The sequence below is a fragment of the Neoarius graeffei genome, chromosome 13, assembly GCF_027579695.1.
Source record: "Neoarius graeffei isolate fNeoGra1 chromosome 13, fNeoGra1.pri, whole genome shotgun sequence".
NCBI lineage: Eukaryota > Metazoa > Chordata > Actinopteri > Siluriformes > Ariidae > Neoarius > Neoarius graeffei.
This window is the reverse complement of record NC_083581.1, coordinates 47,358,782-47,382,737: the sequence shown is the minus strand read 5'-3', so window position 1 is coordinate 47,382,737 and position 23,956 is coordinate 47,358,782. Positions and strand designations below refer to the sequence as shown.

At 41.4% G+C, this 23,956-nt stretch overlaps 1 protein-coding gene across 2 annotated transcripts in view; it reads right to left on the bottom strand.

The window, feature by feature from the left end:
- Nucleotides 1-23,956, bottom strand: part of znf512b (zinc finger protein 512B) — a 166,346-nt gene that overhangs the window by 35,375 nt on the left and 107,015 nt on the right. Inside the window, exons 5-8 of one of the 2 annotated variants that reach the window (XM_060937895.1) lie at nt 22,309-22,565; nt 19,469-19,540; nt 17,504-17,638; nt 17,257-17,378 (exon numbers count right to left, since the gene is read on the bottom strand). In XM_060937895.1, coding sequence (XP_060793878.1) covers nt 17,257-17,378; nt 17,504-17,638; nt 19,469-19,540; nt 22,309-22,565 — 586 coding nt within the window. The remainder of the gene's footprint in view (nt 1-17,256; nt 17,379-17,503; nt 17,639-19,468; nt 19,541-22,308; nt 22,566-23,956) is intronic. The other variant, XM_060937896.1, reaches the window with a different exon arrangement.

Below are 23,956 nucleotides of genomic sequence, written 5' to 3'. Positions count from 1 at the left end.
AGAAAAAAGATGGAAGGAGGGGATCTGTTTCTATTGTGGTGAGCAGGGTCATTTCATAGCTCAATGCCCAGTCTGCCCGGCTAGGAAAGCAGATCCTTCCCGGCAAGCTGAGGGCAACTTCATCAGTCACAAAGTCGTCCAGAACCTCAGTCTGCCCACCGAAAGACTTCCACACCCAGTAAGTTTAAAAGCCATTGATGGTGGACCCATTGGCAAGGGGCTTGTCACCGACCACACTACCCCAATCACTATTCAGGTGGGAGCCCTACACACAGAACACATCTCTCTATTTGTCACAAATACTGCTTGCCAAGCCATAGTACTTGGTTTCCCCTGGCTGCAACATCATGACCTGCTTATCTCCTGACAGCATTGAGAAATTCTCCAGTGGTCTCCCACATGCTTTCACGAATGTCTACAGCTTCCACGAATCACTCTAGGCTCTACTTCTGTGAAAAGTCCCAAGGCAGGGGGCATAGAGCATGCATCTGTTATCACCCACTCAAGGAAGTGTTTAGCAAGGGTAAAACCAGCGGCCTCTCCCCTGCACTGTCCTTATAATTGCGCCATAGACCTCCTCCCGAGCACAACCCCTCCACGCAACAGAATCTATCCACTGTCCACTGCTGAACAAAAGGCCATAGAAGAATATGTTCAGGAGGCTCTGAAACCAAGTTATATCCATCCATCCATATCTCCATCATCAGCCAGCTTCTTTTTTGTAGAAAAGAAGGGGGGATGGTTGCGCCCATGTATTGACTATAGGGGATTGTACCAAATCACTGTCAAGTACCCATATCCACTTCCACTTGTACCTTCAGCACTAAAACAACTTAGGGAGGCCAGTATCTTCACTAAATTAGACTTAAGGAGTGCATACAATCTGGTTCGTATCTGAGAAGGTGACGAGTGGAAGATGGCCTTTAGCACCACCTCTGGGCACTTTGAGTACTACGTGATGCCATATGGCCTGTCTTGCGCGTCCAGCGTCTTCCAGTGCCGAATAAATAATGTCTTATATGGCATGTTGGGACGATATGTCATTGCCTATATTGACGATATTCTGATCTACTTCCCCAACACAGCCACACACTGCCAACATGTAATCCTTGTGCTCACCTGACTCATAGAACATCAGCTCTATGTAAAAGCAGAATAATGTGAATTCCATATAACCCGGATCTCGTTCCTCGGGTACATCATCAGTGCTAACGGAGTGTAGGGGGGTTGCCATGCCGTAGCCATAGCACCCACAATTCCCTGCTTCACTTTATGGCCCATCTTCTCCCCTTCCACTATTACAGCATTGAACACAACAGTCCCTGTACTCAATGCCATGTTCTATCTCCACCCATTCTTCTGACTCCCTGTAATGGTATTGGATACAGAGATGATACCGGATACCAAATACAGCGACGTCACGACTGTGCTTTAAAACCCGCGGCAGAATCGAAATTCTTTCTCTCTGGTGGTGGATCCCCACGCGTGAAAGAGAGACGTCGTTGCATCTGTGCTAAAGAAGGACAAAGAACAAAGAACGAGCTATTGATACCGGACCTTTAGCCAAAGTTCAATGTGTTTGATCTTCGCATAGTTGTAATAATAACTGAACCGGTTAGTTACTGCAGCCCACACAGTATTTTAAAGAGAAAAGGCAACAGGATCCCTTTTCCCTTTCGCAACGTCGACGAACTACAAACAAGATTCCTTCCAGATTATCGGACGACCAATGGGACACTGAAGATCTTCAGCTGACGAGCTGTAAAAGCAAAAGGAACAGAACTGTTTTCTCCCTGGACCTGCGTTCCGCGCTGTCTTTGGATAACAGATGGCGCACTTTCAGTCACCAAGCAACAGCAATCTCAAGTAAGGCTGGCATCTGGGCAATTGTTAGTCTTAGCTGTGGCTAGTTAATGTGAAGAGTGTTGTTTATTTGAATTCATTCATGGTTTAAATGTACGCATTTTGATTCACATGAAAGTCGGTCTTAGACCGCGTGTTGTCTGATTTGCTTTGTTTACTATCCGTATTAAGTAGATCGTGCATGCGCTCTCTCTCTCTCTCTCTCTCTTTTTTAACTCCCTCCATCGCACCACACCCCTCAACATTGGGATTTCAGGAGTAGCTAAGGGTTGAGTAGAAGTTTGGGTTTAAGGCCTAGCTGGGACTAGTTTTTGAGTTACAGATCCTTTGTTACTCTCCCTCGTGCGCTCTCCTTGTTGCCCAACCCCCTTTAGATGGTGCCTAGCACGAAGGCTCAGGCATTACATTCACATACCATACCTATCTCGCCCGCGCGCGCACATGGCCTCGTTCCCTCACTCCCCTCTTTGTCGTGCACCTGCGCACGCTCTCTCCCTAGCTCCTCCTCATCTTGTTAGTGCACAGCTGCGCACACGCACAGACATGCCTACACTCACACACACACTCTCACACACACACTCTCACACAGACACACATAAACACGTGATTTCCCTCTCACATTTTAACATTCACTCACCCCTACACTGTAACACTTGCATATAGCCCATTACTTCTGATCACCATTAGTGCTTTAGTTATCATCATATTCACTGCTGATTTCTCATCCTGTTTACTGCTGGTTATTATTTTACTTACTATTGATTATTATTTGTATACATTGTATCACCATTTATATTGAATTATTCCTTGGATGCTATTGTTGCTATATCTGATCAGTAGTAATTTGCTAATTCGTGTCAGCTATTTCAATAAATGGTACCTTTGGAGTAAACTGTGTCCTGTCTATTGCTACAACATTCACTGAGTGCCAACCTCTGCCAAACAAGCATTCTAATTGCCTTCGCCCATTGGGTTGTTATAAGAATGTTATAGATCTAGAGTAAACATATTACATTAGAGCTACAATACTCACTAAAACTATAGCAACACCACCACTAAGTTATTCCATTGATTTTAATAGTTTAGCTATAAACTATTAGACACTTGATTTAATGATTAATAAATTTATGAGACGGCTCCCTTTTTACATGAGACTGATTCGATAAGCCTATTGCACCTACAGGAGTGAGTATGGACGCTAACAAAGTATCGGCAGTTACCTCATGGCCCAGACCCAGCATGATAAAGGAACTTCTACACGCCCTCGGATTTGCCAATTTCTACCGTAGATTCATCAGGGGGTTTAGCACCATCGCGGCTTCTCTCATCTCACTACTGAAAAAGGGAACTAAATGCCTCTTGTGGAACCCCATCACAGGGGATGCTTTTGAACATCTCAAGGCTGCATTTACTTCAACACCCATCCTCAGACACCCCGATCCCAGCAAATCCATCATAGTGAAAGTAGATGCATCTGAAATAGGGGTGGGAGGGGTTCTGTCACAACGTCTAGGGTAAAAGCCTCAATCGCACCCTATCATGTGCTTTTCTAAAAAAAACTCTCTCTGACCAAGGAAAACTATGACATTGGCAACCGAGAGCTCCTCGCTATTAAGCTTGCCCTAGAAGAATGGAGACATTGGTTAGAGGGTGCCACCCATCCGTTTATCATCTTCACAGACCATAAAAATTTGGAATACCTCAAAACAGCCAAACGACTGAATCCCCAGCAAGCACGATGGGCCCTGTTTATCACCCAGTTCTGCTTCACCATTTCTTATCGTCCAGGTTCCAAGAACACCAAGGCCAACACCTTCTCCAGACTACACACCACAATCAGCTCCAGCAGTGAACCCACTCCCATTTTACCTCCCGACCTCTTCATTAATTCAATTACCTGGGAAATTGACAAAGCCATAGCCCAGGCCCAGCCACACAATCTGCCAGACTCCTGTCATCCTGACTGTATGCATATATCACCATGTTTCCAAGGGCAGTTCATCTCCTGCAACCAGACATCCAAGCAGTCAGAGAACTACCAACTCCTCCGAAACAAGTATTGGTGGAACAACATGCTAACGGAGGTCAATTGATTTGTTTCCTCATGCTCAGCTTGTGCTCAAGCTAAGGTACCCAGAGGCCCCCATCCCCCCACCCATACCGCAATGACCCTGGTCACACTTGGCTATAGACTTTCCACAGATCTCCCGAAATCACAGAACAACACCGTAATTATGGTGGTCATCGATCGATTCTCCAGGGCACTGAAACTCATTTCCATGCCTGGGCTTCCCACAGCACTTGAAACCGCCAAACTCCTCTTTTCCTACGTCTTCAGGTACTATGGTATGCCAAAGGATTTACTTAGTGACAGAGGTCCTCAGTTCATGTCATGGGTCTGGGCCAATTTCATGAACAAACTGGGGGTTTTGGTAAGTCTAACCTCAGGATATCATCTGCAGTCAAATGGACAAGTATGGCTAACCAGGAGATCGGGTGTTTTCTATAAGTATTTTGTATGGAGAATCCACAGGACTGGTTCCAGTTTCTCCCCTGGGCAGAATACACCCAGAACTCCATCAAACACTCAGCCACCCAGCTCACACCATTCCAGGGTGTTCTTGGATATCAGCCTCCACTGTTCCTGTGGGATGATTCCCCGACCCAAATCTCAGCCATTTATTCACGGTTCAGGAGGAGTGAGCAGGTTTGGGAGGGAGTTCACCAATGCCTGGAAGAAGTAGCCAGGAGATACAAGTGTTATGTAGACAGGCATAAGGGAGAAACATCAGTATATTCTCCTGGCAACTGCATATGGGTATCCACCAGGTACCTGCCCCAGACCAGCATATGCCACAAGCTTCAAGCCCACGACATAGGCCCATTCAAGATACAGAACAGAATAAATGTTACAACTCTTACAAGTTGGAACTTCTGCCACGTTGCCACATGGCACCAACGTTCCGTGTATCATGCCTCAAACCAGCAGTCCAAGGCCCATTAGCCACCAGCTCACCCGCCAGCAAACCTCCACTACCTCAAAACTTAGAAGACGAACCCATCTACTAAGTCTGGTAAATCCTCAATTCCCATCACAGACAAGGTGGACTAGAATATCTGGTGGACTGGGAGGGGTACGGCCCGGAGGAGCAAAGTTGGGTGCCAGCCAAGGACATCTTGGACCCTCTTTTAACCCAGGAATTCCACAGCCATTACCCTGACAAGCCAGCTCCCAGAAAGAGAGGGCGCCCTAGGAAGGAAGTCGCTCCCGGAGTGAATGCCTCCGAGGGGGTCTGTCAGTAATAGCGCTGAAAGCACAGGATCAAAGCGGCCTCCAAACATGGCCACGGTGGACTACAACACCAAAGCGCCACAGCACCCCTCCTCCATAGAATACTAGACTCACCTGTTTCCTGTTTCTTAATCACCTACTCTCCTTTATAAGACTCAGACAAACAAACGGATGATGCGAATTATCACTTAGTGTTCCGACCTGACTTTACCAAGCCTTATTCTCTCGTTTACATTTTCCTGTGACTCTGACCTTATTGATCTGTTTATTCCTGACCTTGATTTCATCTAGTCTCTGTTACATTGTTTGCACATTGACTGACCTTAGCCTGCTCCTGACTACACTACCTGGATTACAACTTGGATTTGGGTTCCAGTTTGTGATGCACCTGCTCGCCCCTGCATCTGCATCCAGTAAGTGCTTGCACCCTGACATTAATAATTGTAGCAAACAACCAGCTTGTTCAGTGTGTCAAGCACAGGATGTTTACTCATTCTTCCTCCACTGTTAGCAGTAGGTTTATTTGTAATAAATGTATATTAGCTCAATTGATGGCTTTAAATTGACTGTAGGTGTGAGTGTGAATGGTTGCTCGTCTCCATGTGTTAGCCCTGCAAAGACCTGGAGATTTGTCCAGGGTGTACCCCGCCTCTCGCCCATAGTCAGCTGGGATAGGCTCCAGCTTGCCTGCAACCCTGTACAGGATAAGCGGCTACAGATAATGGATGGATGGATGGTATATTAGTTCTTTGATGGAGAAGGTTGCAGCATTAGAGGTGCACATCTGACTCTAGAGAGGGTTAGTGAGGCCCTGTCCACACAGCAACAGATTCAGGTGAATCAGATACAATTGTTTATCGTTTAGGCCTGGCGTCCACACGGCACCGGCGTTTTGGGTGCCCCAAAACGCAATCTTTTGAGAACGGGTTCCAGAGTGGAAAGATCTGGCAACGTTGCCGTTGCGAAGTTGTCTGGATGAGTAGAACGGATTTGTTTACGATGACGTCACAACCACATGACTGTCAGTGCTTCACGCCGGGTAGAAGTGTAACGAACTCGATGCGAGTTGTCAACAAATCCTATAACTTGGTTCATGAAAACCAAGTTATAGCGCTTATAGCGTTTTGGCGCTTACAAAATATTTTCACTGTGAATATTTATTGTGTAATGGTGCAAAGTGAGAGAGAGCGAGAGAGAGAGAGAGAGAGAGAGAGAGAGAGAGAGAAAATAGCCCTTAGGGCAGAGTCAATCCCGCCAGCAAAAATAGGGAAAAAAAGGAGCGATCTCACCTCTTCAGATGTTGGTTTAAGTCCTACAATACATTCCTCAAAAAGGGCGTAGAACAACAAATTAATCCATCAACGTGTAGCATTCAATTTATTCCGGACCATTAAAGACGCCGCCTTCCGCGTAGAATCATGTGTCATCCTCGCCGCCATATTGGATAGGTCAAAGCGGAGAATAAAGATGCCTCATTCGTGTGCTGCGTTTAACTGTACCAACAGGTTTACCGTCCAAACGAGATCACATGGGATTACCTTTCACAGGTGAGACTGGAAAAATACTTTTCATTGTATTTGGTCATTATAACGTAATTTTACGAACAGATTTTCCTGACTTTGTGGCTAATATGAAGTCTCGCGCATAATAGTTTATGCGCATGCGTCCTTACTTCTTCTATTGTTCTGGTGTCTCCAAAGGGACCGTCTTACAGCGCCCCTAGAGGTGTGGCATGTGTATTGCATCATTTTCAGCAAGCGTTGCATTGCCATATGGACCTGATATTTTACTGATCGTTGCCCATTTGGATGCGATATTTTTTTAAATAACATCTCGTTGCCGTTGTCGTGTGGATGTAGCCTGAGAGTGAGAGCAATGTAGTTTCTGTAAGGGAAAGTCTGGAGGTCTTAGGCAAAGTTAGCAATCCCCCAACTCTGGCATTAGTGCCCTCACAGCAGGATAAATAGGTGAAGACTCGGTGGCATAATCACAAAGCCAAAGCTAATGCTAAGGCTCACCCACAGGAGCACCACTCCTCTCTGCTTCACGGGTACCAGCAGCTTTAGTTAGGTGTATACTAGATGCCAGGGTGTTGGACATAGCAGGTAATCTTAGGGTCTTAGGAAAGCATAGGTGTTCAAAGATTCATAGGAGCTAACGGTATACACCTTTGATAGTCAGAGGTAACTAAGAGTAATTTTGTAGAGGTGTGTAAATTAGAGGTGGTGATGTCCAATGCAGTAATATGCTTTGGCCCTGACAGCAAGTTATGATCACTGAACTGTTGGATGTCCAAATGGTGCTCTGAAAACAATGTGGGCCTCATAGACCACTGGAGTAGTTTTGAGGGCAAGGCTGGCCTATTAGGGCGGGACAGTATCCATCCTGTTCGAGAAGACATTGCTCTCATTTGTGGCATCGAAACAGGCCAAGTTAATGGGTGACAGTCCAGAGCGAAGGCCAGGGAGCAGACAAGCAGGCTAAACCGACTGTTTGCTAGGTGCACCTGAGTCATCACTCATGTTTCACTATATTGGAACTATGTCTGTTCCCTGAGCTATACAAGCAATGTAGAAATACTTAAAGTTTGTTCTTGTAACCTAATTAACAAAATTAAATCATACTGAATATACAGCCTGCATCTTTGATCTAAAGCTAGGACTGTTAAATATTAAATCTCTTACATCTAAAGTGCTTATTGTTAATGAAATTATTACTGATTTGGAGTCTAATGTACTATGTTTAACAGAAACGTGGATCTAACCAAATGAGTATGTAGCATTAAATGAAGCTATTCCTCCTGGATAAAGTTATATACACCAGCCTTGTCTAACTAGCAGAGGAGGCGTCACCATTATTTATAATGATAATGTCAGCATCACACAAAAACCTGGATATAAATTCAGTGCGTTTGCAGTTCTTTATACTAACATATGTAGCCACAAACAAAAATAAGTCTACCCAGTTGATACCGCTAATTATTATTTACAGGCCCCTGAGACCATACTCTGAATTTCTTTCTGAATTTGCAGATCTCATCTCAAACCTTGTTTCTTTAGACAAAGCATTGACTGGGGAGCCTTTAATATTCACTTTGATAATGTGGAACACTGTCACACTTCCGGACTCACCCAACACTCAGAACTCCACTTCCCACAATCCCCCTCGCACACCAGTCACTACCACGTGCACTCCCGAGTTCTAATCACCATCACCTGTACCTTTGCGTTTCTGTTTGTATTTATACCCCTTTGTTTCTTTTGTTCATTGCACAGTATTATGTCTACATTTCGTGAGCCTACTGAGCGTTATCATTCTGATTGTATTCCTGTGTGTGACCCTTTTTGCCTTCCGTTTTTTCCCCGTTTCGCCTAGCCCTTGTGTTTGTTTGTTTGCTCGTTTCTCCTGCTTCCCGGTTTCTCGATCCTTGCCTGTTTTCTGATTACGATTTGCCTCGCCCTTGTGTTTAGATTGCCTGTGTTTTTCTGATTCCCGATTCTTGAACTATTGCCCAATTCCTGACCACGATTTGTCTAGCCCTCGTTACTGTTTTGGATCTCTCGGTATTGACCTGGCCTGGCTTTTGTACAACCCCGATTCCAAAAAAGTTGGGACAAAGTACAAATTGTAAATTAAAACGGAATGCAATGATGTGAAAGTTTCAAAATTCCATATTTTATTCAGAATAGAACATAGATGGCATATCAAATGTTTAAACTGAGAAAATGTATCATTTAAAGATAAAAATTAGGTGATTTTAAATTTCATAACAACACATCTCAAAAAAGTTGGGACAAGGCCATGTTTACCACTGTGAGACATCCCCTTTTCTCTTTACAACAGTCTGTAAACGTCTGGGGACTGAGGAGACAAGTTGCTCAAGTTTAGGGATAGGAATGTTAACCCATTCTTGTCTAATGTAGGATTCTAGTTGCTCAACTATCTTTGGTCTTTTTTGTCGTATCTTCCATTTTATGATGCGCCAAATGTTTTCCATGGGTGAAAGATCTGGACTGCAGGCTGGCCAGTTCAGTACCCGGACCCTTCTTCTACACAGCCATGATGCTGTAATTGATGCAGTATGTGGTTTGGCATTGTCATGTTGGAAAATGCAAGGTCTTCCCTGAAAGAGACGTCGTCTGGATGGGAGCATATGTTGCTCTAGAACCTGGATATACCTTTCAGCATTGATGGTGTCTTTCCAGATGTGTAAGCTGCCCATGCCACACGCACTAATGCAACCCCATACCATCAGAGATGCAGGCTTCTGAACTGAGCGCTGATAACAACTCGGGTCGTCCTTCTCCTCTTTAGTCCGAATGACACGGCGTCCCTGATTTCCATAAAGAACTTCACATTTTGATTCGTTTGACCACAGAACAGTTTTCCACTTTGCCACAGTCCATTTTAAATGAGCCTTGGCCCAGAGAAGACGTCTGCGCTTCTGGATCATGTTTAGATACGGCTTCTTCTTTGAACTATAGAGTTTTAGCTGCCGACGGCGGATGGCATGGTGAATTGTGTTCACAGATAATGTTCTCTGGAAATATTCCTGAGCCCATTTTGTGATTTCCAATACAGAAGCATGCCTGTATGTGATGCAGTGCCGTCTAAGGGCCTGAAGATCACAGGCACCCAGTATGGTTTTCCAGCCTTGACCCTTACGCACAGAGATTCTTCCAGATTCTCTGAATCTTTTGATGATATTATGCACTGTAGATGATGATATGTTCAAACTCTTTGCAATTTTACACTGTCGAACTCCTTTCTGATATTGCTCCACTATTTGTCGGCGCAGAATTAGGGGGATTGGTGATCTTCCCATCTTTACTTCTGAGAGCCGCTGCCACTCCAAGATGCTCTTTTTATACCCAGTCATGTTAATGACCTATTGCCAATTGACCTAATGAGTTGCAATTTGGTCCTCCAGCTGTTCCTTTAACTTTTTGTACCTTTAACTTTTCCAGCCTCTTATTGCCCCTGTCCCAACTTTTTTGAGATGTGTTGCTGTCATAAAATTTCAAATGAGCCAATATTTGGCATGAAATTTCAAAATGTCTCACTTTCGACATTTGATATGTTGTCTATGTTCTATTGTGAATACAATATCAGTTTTTTAGATTTGTACATTATTGCATTCCGTTTTTATTTACAATTTGTACTTTGTCCCAACTTTTTTGGAATCGGGGTTGTACATTGTCTTTTTCCATTGTGCTCATTAAAATCATAATCATTCATAATCATAATACACGAGCGTCTGGTTTGTTACAGCCACGTTACAAAGACACGCTGAGAACAGTGTTCACGTCCACTCTAGATTCAGTTCGGGTTAATCAGAAGGTCAGAGGACCTACTCATAATGGTGGTCACACTCTTGATCTAATACTAACATTCAGGTTAAATGTAAAAAATATAGTCACATTTATCACAATCTGAAGCTAGCTCAGACCATTATCTCATCTAATTTAAAACATACCTTAGTAATTATAGTAGTAATAATAATAATAATAGCCCTGTGATGACCTGGCGACTTGTCCAGAGTGTACCCCGCCTTTCGCCCGTAGTCAGATGGGATAGGCTCCAGCTTGCCTGCGACCCTGTAGAACAGGATAAAGCGGCTAGAGATAATGAGATGAGATAATCTTCCAGAGTTATCAGCTTTCACTGGATCACCATCAGACCCTACAGAGCATGATTAAGCAACTGAATGCCTAAAATCAACATTCCGCGATACTTTAGAGAATGTAGCTCCACTTAAAAGAAAATAGAATTAGAGAGAAAAAACTAGCACATTGGTATTAAGATCACACACACCTTAAAAAAGACCATTTGAAAATTACAACATAAATAGCTTCAAACTAAATTGGTAGCATTCCAAATAGCATGAAAGGAGCGCCTCCTGAACTACAGAAAAGCGTTTCACGCTGCTAGATCAGCATTTCTCTCCACTCAAACAGAAGATAAAAAAAATTATCCTAGATTATTTAGTTACGTAGCAAAATTAACTAGGACTAAGACCACCACAGAAGCATGCACAGCATCAATATGTAGTAGCAATAATTTTTTTTAATGGAAAAAATTTAATATATCAGGCAAATAAATTCAGATTATAAATTTAAAATCAGTATCAAACCTCCCCTTTATCTCCAAGACCCTAGTAAATGCTGTAGTACAACAGTTATGCTCATACCTACATAGGAATAACATTCATGAAATGTATCAGTCAGGATTTAGGTCTCATCATGACACAGAGACAGCACTAGTTAAAGTAATAAATGAGCTACTACTGGCCTCTGATCAGGGTTGTGTCTCCTTGCTTTTGTTGCTTAACCTTAGTGCAGCTTTTGACACCATTGACCAAACTATTCTCCTTGATAAACTAGAAAATGTTATTTATTGGGGTTAAGGGAACATACCTGAATGAACGAATGAATGAATGAATGAATGAATGAATGGTTTACCTCTCCTGGCTCAGACCTTAGTATACTGATCATGATCAGTTTGTTGATGTAAATGATGACTTCTATACACATACTAAAGTAAAGTTTGGTGTACACATACTGTTTTTTTTTTAAATATATGCTACCTCTGGATAATATTAATCGTAAACATGATGACACACAGTTGCATGTTTCAGCAAAGCCAGTTGAGAGACACCAGCTTAATAATATATTAGACACTAAATTAGACACTTAACTTCCTTCTACTTAATTCTGACATGACAGAAGTACTTGGACTACAGGAGTAAGCTTTCTGATTACATAGTAACTCTGGATGGCCTTTCTGTTTCATCATGTGATGCAGTATAAGACCTTGGTGTGATTATTGACTTTAGTCTTTCATTTGAAGCTCATGTAGATAATATGACTAAGATAGCCTTCTTTCATCTCAGAAATATTGCTTAGGTGAGAAATATAATGTCACTACATGATGCAGAAAAACTAGCTCATGCTTTTGTGACCTCTAGGTTGGATTATTGTAATGTCTTAATTTCTGAATGTTTTAGTCGTTGCATAAACAAGCTCCAGTTAGTCCAGAATGCAGCAGGGAGAGTCCTTACTAGAACCAGAAGATACGACCACATCACTCCTATCTTATCCACACTACAATGGATCCCTGGTCTTTTATGACCCGCCATGCCTACTTAAATCAAAAGGTGCAGGCTATTTGTTGGTACCCTACTTCAAATAGGGAAGGCTTCAGCAGGGGTCAGAGCCTTGTCTTACAAAGCCGCACAGTTTTGGAACAGCCTTCCAATTGGTGTTTGGGGCACAATTTCAGTGTTTAAGTCCAGGATGAAAACATATTTGTTTCATCAAAAATTTAGTTAATAGTCTTTTCTTAGGAAAAGGAGCAGATCTGAAGGGTTCTCGGGCGTAGAGTGTTTTGATAAAATGGGATGTTTGGATGCTGTCATCCCCCATTCACTCAGGTATGTTGACAGTGGAGTGGCTGGCTGCTTTACTGTACGTCCCAGGGCACCCTCATGTCTATGTCACCTTCTGGCTCTCCCTTTTAATTATGCTGTCAGTTAGTTTTGCCAGAGTCCCTGCTTGCACTCAGCACACAAGGTCTCATCTCATCTCATTATCTCTAGCCGCTTTATCCTGTTCTACAGGGTCGCAGTCAAGCTGGAGCCTATCCCAGCTGACTACGGGCGAAAGACGGGGTACACCCTGGACAAGTCGCCAGGTCATCACAGGGCTGACACATAGACACAGACAACCATTCACACTCACATTCACACCTACGGTCAATTTTAGAGTCACCAGTTAACCTAACCTGCATGTCTTTGGACTGTGGAGGAAACCGGAGCACCTGAAGGAAACCCATGCGGACACAGGGAGAACATGAAAACTCCGCACAGAAAGGCCCTCGTTGGCCACGGGGCTCGAACCCAGATCTTCTTGCTGTGAGGCGACAGCACTAACCACTACACCACCGTGCCGCCCCCAGCACGCAAGGTGTTTTGCTATAATGGCTTAGGACTACAGTTGCCATGAAGAGTTTTGCACTCAAGTCTCCATCAGCAAACAGGTGATAACTTCAACAAAATAGTCTTCCTGTCAAGACTATAATGAATTTCCTGATTATCCAATTGCACTATTTGATTATATTGTGTACAGGTATGGAAGCGAGTTATTTACAAACCCGATTCCAAAAAAGTTGGGACAAAGTACAAATTGTAAATAAAAACGGAATGCAATAATTTACAAATCTCAAAAACTGATATTGTATTCACAATAGAATATAGACAACATATCAAATGTCGAAAGTGAGACATTTTGAAATTTCATGCCAAATATTGGCTCATTTGAAATTTCATGACAGCAACACATCTCAAAAAAGTTGGGACAGGGGCAATAAGAGGCTGGAAAAGTTAAAGGTACAAAAAAGGAACAGCTGGAGGACCAAATTGCAACTCATTAGGTCAATTGGCAATAGGTCATTAACATGTCTGGGTATAAAAAGAGCATCTTGGAGTGGCAGCGGCTCTCAGAAGTAAAGATGGGAAGAGGATCACCAATCCCCCTAATTCTGCGCTGACAAATAGTGGAGCAATATCAGAAAGGAGTTCGACAGTGTAAAATTGCAAAGAGTTTGAACATATCATCATCTACAGTGCATAATATCATCAAAAGATTCAGAGAATCTGGAAGAATCTCTGTGCGTAAGGGTCAAGGCCGGAAAACCATACTGGGTGCCCGTGATCTTCGGGCCCTTAGACAGCACTGCATCACATACAGGCATGCTTCTGTATTGGAAATCACAAAATGGGCTCAGGAATATTTCCAGAGAACATTATCTGTGAACACAATTCACCGTGCCGTCCGCCGTTGCCAGCTAAAACTCTATAGTTCAAAGAAGAAGCCGTATCTAAACATGATCCAGAAGTGCAGACGTCTTCTCTGGGCCAAGGCTCATTTAAAATGGACTGTGGCAAAATGGAAAACTGTTCTGTGGTCAGACGAATCAAAATTTGAAGTTCTTTATGGAAATCAGGGACGCCGTGTCATTCAGACTAAAGAGGAGAAGGACGACCCAAGTTGTTATCAGCGCTCAGTTCAGAAGCCTGCATCTCTGATGGTATGGGGTTGCATTAGTGCGTGTGGCATGGGCAGCTTACACATCTGGAAAGACACCATCAATGCTGAAAGGTATATCCAGGTTCTAGAGCAACATATGCTCCCATCCAGACAATGTCTCTTTCAGGGAAGACCTTGTATTTTCCAACATGACAATGCCAAACCACATACTGCATCAATTACAGCATCATGGCTGCGTAGAAGAAGGGTCCGGGTACTGAACTGGCCAGCCTGCAGTCCAGATCTTTCATCCATAGAAAACATTTGGCGCATCATAAAACGGAAGATACGCCAAAAAAAGACCTAAGACAGTTGAGCAACTAGAATCCTACATTAGACAAGAATGGGTTAACATTCCTATCCCTAAACTTGAGCAACTTGTCTCCTCAGTCCCCAGACGTTTACAGACTGTTGTAAAGAGAAAAGGGGATGTCTCACAGTGGCAAACATGGCCTTGTCCCAACTTTTTTGAGATGTGTTGTTGTTATGAAATTTAAAATCACCTAATTTTTCTCTTTAAATGATACATTTTCTCAGTTTAAACATTTGATATGTCATCTATGTTCTATTCTGAATAAAATATGGAATTTTGAAACTTCCACATCATTGCATTCCGTTTTTATTTACAATTTGTACTTTGTCCCAACTTTTTTGGAATCAGGGTTGTATAATCATGCTATCCATTATCACCCAAATGAGGATGGGCTCCCTTTTGGTTCTTTGGTTACCGTTCCTCTCAAGGTTTCTTCCTGTCATCTCAGGGAGTTTTTCCTTGCCACTGTCACTTCAGGCTTGCTCATTAAGGACAAACCTGCAAATTCATATGTTTAAAATTTATGTACTTCTGTAAAGCTGCTTTGTGACAATGCCCATTGTTAAAAGCGCTGCAGAAATCAAGTCGACCTGAATGATATATGTGGGCTATTCCAACTGTCCTGCTGAAATCGGCAGGACAAAGTCATTTGCAACTTGCAAAAGAGCACAGGACAAGATGAGCGTTGGTGCAAAGTCACCAAATCAACCACTGTGTCTTGCAGTGACGATGTATTTTCCTGTTGCATTCCTGTTGGAGACACATCAGGACACATTAGCATTTACAGTACAAAAGATTTTGTGCCCTCCACGATTATTGGCACCCCTTATAAAGATTATTAAAAAGGGTTAGAAAAAATCCACCTTTTGGTGAAGTAGTTTCATCCCACACTGAAAAATGATAAAAATCCAACCTTTAATTGAAATAAATTTATTCAGAGAAAAACAAATCCCTCATCAAGAAAGATTTTTTTTTTCAACAAAGACGCATGTGTCACTATTAATGGCACCCCTGGAAATTATAGTGAACACAATGTAACTGAAGAATATTTCCCTGTTGTGTGTTGTGTGAGTCTGTTGTGTGTGAAATTCCCATGACATCAGCAGTTTCTGAAATACTTGAACCAGTCCATCTGGTAGCAACATCCTTGCCACAGTTAGTCACAGAGATCACACTTTTTCTGAATTCTGTTGTTTGATGTGAACATTACATGGAGTTCTTGACCTGTATCTGCATGCTTTTATGCATTGTGCTGCTACCACATGATTGGCTGATTAGATTACTGCAAAAAATTAGCAAGTGTACAAGTATTCCTATTAATGTGGACAGTGAGTGTATATCAATACTGGGAAGAAAAATCATTATGATGATCTTGATAGTGATTTCAGCTCTATCACCCAGCCCAATATGTTATACATTTAATAAGTCATTCTCATTCGTTCCTCTGGAATGTTCAGAGCAGCTGGACTTGCAAAAGATGCTGTCAGTCTCCCATAAGCATGAGTGCGAGGAGAAACCTCATGTTCAGTTTACAGACATTACAATTATTACCATAATTTTGTTTGTGCCAAACCATACAAATATTAAAACATTTGAAATGATTGTTTAGAGGCATTGCATACCTACAGTAGTCTGCCAACTTTTGTTGACAGACTTTTTGCCAAGTTGTGTGCTTTTTGCCATTTTGTTATTGTGAAAGTGGGCTCAATTTTTCTTCTGAGTAGCATTAAAAAGTTTTAAATCCAATTTTCACAAACTTGCAGATACTCTGCACAACATATTCGGCAATGTTAGTTGGAATCCCAAACTGCCTGCCACCTAATCTTGCTAGTACTTTTATGTTCTCTAAAACCTGCAGCATGACCTTAGTTTTCTCACAGAAGTAATATTAGTTTGCATGCATATGCAAATATATGATGGTGGTGGTGGTGGGCGGGGGGTCTTCTTTTTTTGTATAGATTATCAAACAGATTATCCACGTCTTTCAAATAAATTAAAGGATTTTGATTCCAAATGAGCTATGAGACTATGAGATTAATATGAGATTATTCACAGATTATTAGAATGCATGTCAACATACCTGTACACAGGTCTTGTGCATACTGGTGATTGCACAGATTAAAGTTGCATATGAGTTAATATAGAGTACCTGTTTGACTTAATAAGAAAAAGAAGCAAACATCTCATGCAGAGAACTTATTGAAACTGTCAATTATTTGTATTAGTTTAGGATGGCAATCAATACAGAACAAATGTCAATTAGAGTGGGAGTTATAGAGACATTTGCCAAATGGTTTTCAGCTAAAAATAAAAATGTTTCAGCAAAAACATTTAGACAGTAGATCAGCAATAAAGGTATGTAAAAATCAAGCAATAATACTATGTAAAATCACATGTAAAATCACTTAAATCTCTGAAAGTGCATGTATCATAGATTAAAAAAAAAACTTGTGGAGATCAAATGTGCCATGTGCCATGCATTTGTGGCACCAAAGTCTTTAACAATTCCTAAGTTCCTTCTGCCTTTTGCTTGCTACTAAACTTATTTTTAAAAAGAGCCACTGACACCAACAACATCCAATACTGATTATTGTGTCACATAAACCAATGAAGCCCTTTCTCTGAATTAGCAGTCAGACTCTAATATTACCAAGAGAACTCCAGTTTAGTAGTTCAAACTGGCAATTAGCTGAACCTCTGACCTTTTGACAGATCTTCTTTTTGAAGCCAGGACAAGTCTTGTAGGTGACAATGGAGCAAGTGGAGCAGGACACCTCACTGTGCTCCAAAAGGGCATCCTGCACCTCAGAATCAAGAGGTGGTGCTAAAGAGGACAAAACATGTCTGAGTACTGAATCCAATGTCCAGGAGATTGAGAACTGAATCCAATGTCCAGGAGATAGTGTGGGAGAACAAGAGCCAGAGAGACAGAAGGAGACATTTGCTTACCTTGACTACGGCAGGGCAGTTCCCTTTTGGCTGGAACCAGGGTTGGTTGCTTCTTCTGGGACTCCTCAATGAATGGTGTCCCCTCTGATCGCTTTGTCCTGCCTACCTTCAGCTTTTCATCCAGTTTATTCATCCCTGCGCACATAAGCACACAAAGAATACACAGTAACACAACAGAACACAACACAACACAAGACATACCACAAAATAAGGCAACATAATGCTAAAAGACAGAGCAAGGACACACTGATAAAAGAATGAATTAACAGAAAAACAGTCAAAATATTTAAAATAGACTCAAGACGATAATTTGAAACTCTCTTATATAGCGGAGAGTCAGATATGAAGATGAACCTTTTATTGTAGGGATGCACAACAGACAGCCCATGGGCCACAGTAACAATTTCATGAAATGAAAGACGCATTTAGGAGTGGATCATGTGGCACAATTAAAACATGACCATCGCATAATTTACCAGGAAGAACTGTGCAAAAAACATTTATAATTAAGGACTGCCCTGGACTGTGCTGTACTGTACTGTGTGTCTTGTATACTAGTCTTGTTCTTATCTTTCTGTCTTTAGCCTAGATTATTTTTTCTAAATGTTAAATGTTTCAATTCCCCCCCCTCTTTTTTTTTAATCATTACTTTATTATTACTTATTGCTTGTTACACTGTTATTGGTCCTGTCTTGCGCTTTAATGTTTGTCTTGTTAATGTCAGTCCTATGTTTGTCTATGTCTTTACATGGGATAGAGAGAAACGTAATTTCAATTTCCTTGTATGACCTGTGCATATGAAGAAACTGACAATAAAGCTGACTTGAACTTGATAATGGACTTTCTGGTATCTGCTGTTCACTTTATTTGTACAAGATCCTTAAATCACAGAGAATTTCAGTCTTTTCTTGAGGATATCAGTGCAGTTTATACACTGAAAAAAATGGCCTGTTAAATTAACACAAAAAAATCTTGTACATCGGTTGCACTTATGAAAATCATATCCACTAAGACCAATTAAGTCATGTTCAGTCAAACAGAACATGACTTAACTGGTCTTAGTGGATATGATTTTAATAAGTGCAACCGATGTACAAGATTTTTTGGTGTTAATTTAACAGGCCATTTTTTTCAGTGTAAGGATGTTATCTATCATATGGAAGTGTGGTGGCTAAGCCGTGGTAGTGTTTTGAAAAGATTCTCTGCTTTGCGAAACAAAATCAAGATGTTTTTACAGTCAAGAGGAAAGGACATTTCAGTCATGGAAAACACTGATTGGATTGCTGATCTGGGCATTTTGACAGACTTAAGCAAACACTTAAATGATCTCAGTCTAAAACTGCAGGGGAAAACAGGCTAGTTTGTTACTTGTTTGAGACTGTCTGTATACTTGAAATGAAACTGAATCTTTTTTCCAAGAGGCATTTTCTGGTATGAATTACAGCTGGAGTCAGTAGCTGTGTGCTGCGTGCGTGAAGCTGTATGTCTGACGACATGAAGAAGGCACTGACCATGATAGTTGGGCAGTTCAGAAATGAACAGACTGCACTTGGACTACTTGCAGATCCATTCTCTGTGGATACTGATACTGTACCTGGTGAATTACAGTGAAATAAGTGAACTCCAGTGCTCTGCAGAAGTGAGGAGTATAAGCACAGGGAGATGACATCCTGGAGATTTATCAGTGCCTTGATCAGCAATAGTTTCCCTGTCTCTTTATGAATGTAGAGAAGTGGATCTCCATGTTTGGAAGCACATTAGAAAAAGGATGTGAAGTATTTCTCTGATGGTGCTATTAGTGTAGTGAAGGTCAATTACAAGGAATAGTGCAAGGAGCAGAAAAAATATAATTAAATGGCAAAGATGCTCCTATCTACACTATTAGGCAACTTGAAGCATAAACAAACATAATGAGAGATAGAGAGAGAGAGAATGCAAGTATGTACGGGTATCTATGTGTACAACCTTTCAAGCCAAACGTTCCAGAGATGGAGGGCTGCTCCCCAGTGAACTTCTTTGGAGTTTTCTGTTTCCTCCCTAGCTCAATGGTGCAAAGAGAACAGCAAAAGGTCAGATTCACGTACATGAGAATACTTATTAATTAACATCCAAATTGCACAAAGCAAATGAACATTATATACATGGCATAAAAGCCTGTTAGTTAAAACAGGCACTTCCATTATTATTACTAGCCATAGGCTAACTACCTAATGAAGGTTGTGTTCTGTGCTTCTGATCAGTGGCACAGCAACAAAGATTAAAAAAACACTTTTCCACTATGTGAGCTATAAGTAAAGCTAAAACGTACAGTCATTTATCTCCAATAAAAGTAACGCAGGGTTTATCTTTGACCAGTGCAAAGTGTGTGCCAGAGGCCATAAGTGTGAATAAGTATTTGTGTGTTGCATTTTGTGTTGTATAGCAGTTCTGAATGTTGGTGTCACCCACGCAACTGCTCCTGCACTATGACACTGAGTAAAAAAAACACTGCTCACTCTCCACACAGTGTACAACCCCGATTCCAAAAAAGTTGGGACAAAGTACAAATTGTAAATAAAAATGGAATGCAATGATGTGGAAGTTTCAAAATTCCATATTTTATTCAGTATAGAACATAGATGACATATCAAATGTTTAAACTGAGAAAATGTCTCATTTAAAGAGAAAAATTAGGTGATTTTAAATTTCATGACAACAATACATCTCGGGCGGCACGGTGGTGTAGTGGTTAGCGCTGTCGCCTCACAGCAAGAAGGTCCTGGGTTCGAGCCCCGGGGCCGGCGAGGGCCTTTCTGTGTGGAGTTTGCATGTTCTCCCCGTGTCCGCGTGGGTTTCCTCCGGGTGCTCCGGTTTCCCCCACAGTCCAACCACAGTCCAAAGACATGCAGGTTAGGTTAACTGGTGACTCTAAATTGACCATAGGTGTGAATGTGAGTGTGAATGGTTGTCTGTGTCTATGTGTCAGCCCTGCGATGACCTGGCGACTTGTCCAGGGTGTACCCCGCCTTTCGCCCGTAGTCAGCTGGGATAGGCTCCAGCTTGCCTGCGACCCTGTAGAAGGATAAAGCGGCTAGAGATAATGAGATGAGACAACACATCTCAAAGTTGGGACAAGGCCATGTTTACCACTATGAGACATGTCCTTTTCTCTTTACAACAGTCTGTAAACGTCTGGGGACTGAGGAGACAAGTTGCTCAAGTTTAGGGATAGGAATGTTAACCCATTCTTGTCTAATGTAGGATTCTAGTTGCTCAACTGTCTTAGGTCTTTTTTGTCGTATCTTCCGTTTTATGATGCGCCAAATGTTTTCTATGGGTGAAAGATCTGGACTGCAGGCTGGCCAGTTCAGTACCCGGACCCTTCTTCTACACAGCCATGATGCTGTGATTGATGCAGTATGTGGTTTGGCATTGTCATGTTGGAAAATGCAAGGTCTTCCCTGAAAGAGACGTCGTCTGGATGGGAGCATATGTTGCTCTAGAACCTGGATATACCTTTCAACATTGATGGTGTCTTTCCAGATGTGTAAGCTGCCCATGCCGCACGCACTAATGCAACCCCATACCATCAGAGATGCAGGCTTCTGAACTGAGCGCTGATAACAACTTGGGTCGTCCTTCTCCTCTTTAGTCCGAATGACACGGCGTCCCTGATTTCCATAAAGAACTCCAAATTTTGATTAGTCTGACCACAGAACAGTTTTCCACTTTGCCACAGTCCATTTTAAATGAGCCTTGGCCCAGAGAAGACTTCTGCGCTTCTGGATCATGTTTAGATACAGCTTCTTCTTTGAACTATAGAGTTTTAGCTGGCAATGGCGGATGGCACGGTGAATTGTGTTCACAGATAATGTTCTCTGGAAATATTCCTGAGCCCATTTTGTGATTTCCAATACAGAAGCATGCCTGTATGTGATGCAGTGCCGTCTAAGGGCCCGAAGATCACGGGCACCCAGTATGGTTTTCCGGCCTTGACCCTTACGCACAGAGATTCTTCCAGATTCTCTGAATCTTTTGATGATATTATGCACTGTAGATGATGATATGTTCAAACTCTTTGCAATTTTACACTGTTGAACTCCTTTCTGATATTGCTCCACTATTTGTCGGTGCAGAATTAGGGGGATTGGTGATCCTCTTCCCATCTTTACTTCTGAGAGCCGCTGCCACTCCAAGATGCTCTTTTTATACCCAGTCATGTTAATGACCTATTGCCAATTGACCTAATGAGTTGCAATTTGGTCCTCCAGTTGTTCCTTTTTTGTACCTTTAACTTTTCCAGCCTCTTATTGCCCCTGTCCCAACTTTTTTGAGATGTGTTGCTGTCATGAAATTTCAAATGAGCCAATATTTGGCATGAAATTTCAAAATGTCTCACTTTCGACATTTGATATGTTGTCTATGTTCTATTGTGAATACAATATCAGTTTTTTAGATTTGTAAATTATTGCATTCCGTTTTTATTTACAATTTGTACTTTGTCCCAACTTTTTTGGAATCGGGGCTGTACCCAAACAACATCTACGTATATGTAACATGGTCACAGCACAGACTATATACTGTATACATGTTATCTATGCATATGCTGTACCAGAGGGAACAAGCTGCTGCCACTAACATCCACGAAGTAGCTTAATAACTTCAAATGGCAAATGACTCACCTAGTCCTTCTTTTCTCAGGTTTTTGTGTACATAAAGATTTGAATATCTAAAGAGTATTTTATTTTGGATTGCATTTTAATGCATATCCAAAGACTTCATGCCACTTAAGGCATAGCTATAGGGTAGGAGTGGGGTAACCTTACTATGCTTCATCCTTTCTGGGTCTTCCTCAGGAAGAGTTGGAGGTAGACTGCTTCCCTCGCTTTCACTGGCCCCAGGATCTGAGAAAGTTCCCTTTTGTTGCGGTTGCTGTGAGCTGTGCTGTTGTTTTTTCTCTGTCCTTTGGTCAGTGCACTCACCATTCCGTGAGGGCTGGGACATTTCCTGGAATTTCTTTACCTTCAAAAAGACTGGCGAGGAGGGTCTGTTCTCCATAGGCCTGAGACAAGGGCCGCACACTCTTAATGCAGTCACATCATCAAAGAGAAACAGAGGTGGACTTTCATTAGCTGTCAAAATTTTATTAGTTTTGGCATGTCATCAATCATAATTAATATTATTGTCAGCCCATAAGTTGTAATAATCATGTTCCACATGTGGTAATAATTAGTCATCTACGGTTATAGTTGAATTATTCTAAATAGTTTGTCTCTAATTAATGACAGATGCAGACATAGGATTTAGAAACATTTAGCAAACATACAGACACACACACAGACAGGAGGGAGGAGGTTTTCCTCTCTGCCTGCATAAGACACAAGTCATTCAACAAGTCAATCCAAATTAATAACTGATTAAAGCTTTGGAAATTCAGTTTTAAGGACGCAATCATATAATTATGTTTAACTTTGGTTATAATACACACATGTGCATGCACGCACATGCACGTAACTTTGAAACTTGGCATGATGGCAAGAAACTTTGGTGATGAGTCCACTCAAAGCAGCAACAAGATCCTCTGGGTATTAAAAAAATTTTTTCAATTTGTGGACTTCTCAGAATTTGTATTTTAAAATAGTTTGTGATAAAGATATGTTTTCCCTTATCTGCTATTATTTTATAAGAATGAAGAACTTAATTGATGGTTACACTTTGCTCCATCCACTGTTTTGTCATTTATTAACAGAGTTATATTATCTTTCACCAGATCTGCTTCTTCTGAAAATAAGACATACAAGTGCGATTAGCTCAAAAAGATTTTTAACATTTTTTACACTTATTACAGAGCATGACCACACGATACTTATCTGATTGTACTGAGTGGCTTTCCAGTAGAAGAAACACAGCAACGTGACGATAGAAAAAACTATGACAGTCATCATTTATGAGGGACATTTACAAACAAGGACGGGACAAGAGTAATGATGCTCATGAGGAATTTTATATCTGTGGATGAGACTGAGCCTTGGATAAAGAGTTATTATAGTTTTGAAATTTTAATTCGTTCAATTTTTTATTTCGTCTTTCAGTTTTGTTTATTTCAGTTTAGTTTTAGTTAGTTTTACAAGTGCATAAGTAGGTTTATTTTTATTTTGAGGAACTGACTAGTTTTAGTTTAGTTTTTATTCAGTTTAATGTGTTAGTTTTAGTTTTTCAGGTATTGCACAGCCATACCATATAATAACTAGATAAGAAACAAGCTGTTTACTTCTGGCACAATTAGATGCCATGTTGGTCAGCTGATTCTTGTAATAGATACCCCATTTTGTATATTGTGTTGTTGACTATATTGATGAAAACTGGTGTCTTAACACCAAAGTAAAATAAAATATGGTTTTGAGGGTTTGTGATCACTCTGAATAAACAGGAGTCAAACAGGAGTGTCAACATTTGGTGAGCATGTTTATAGCC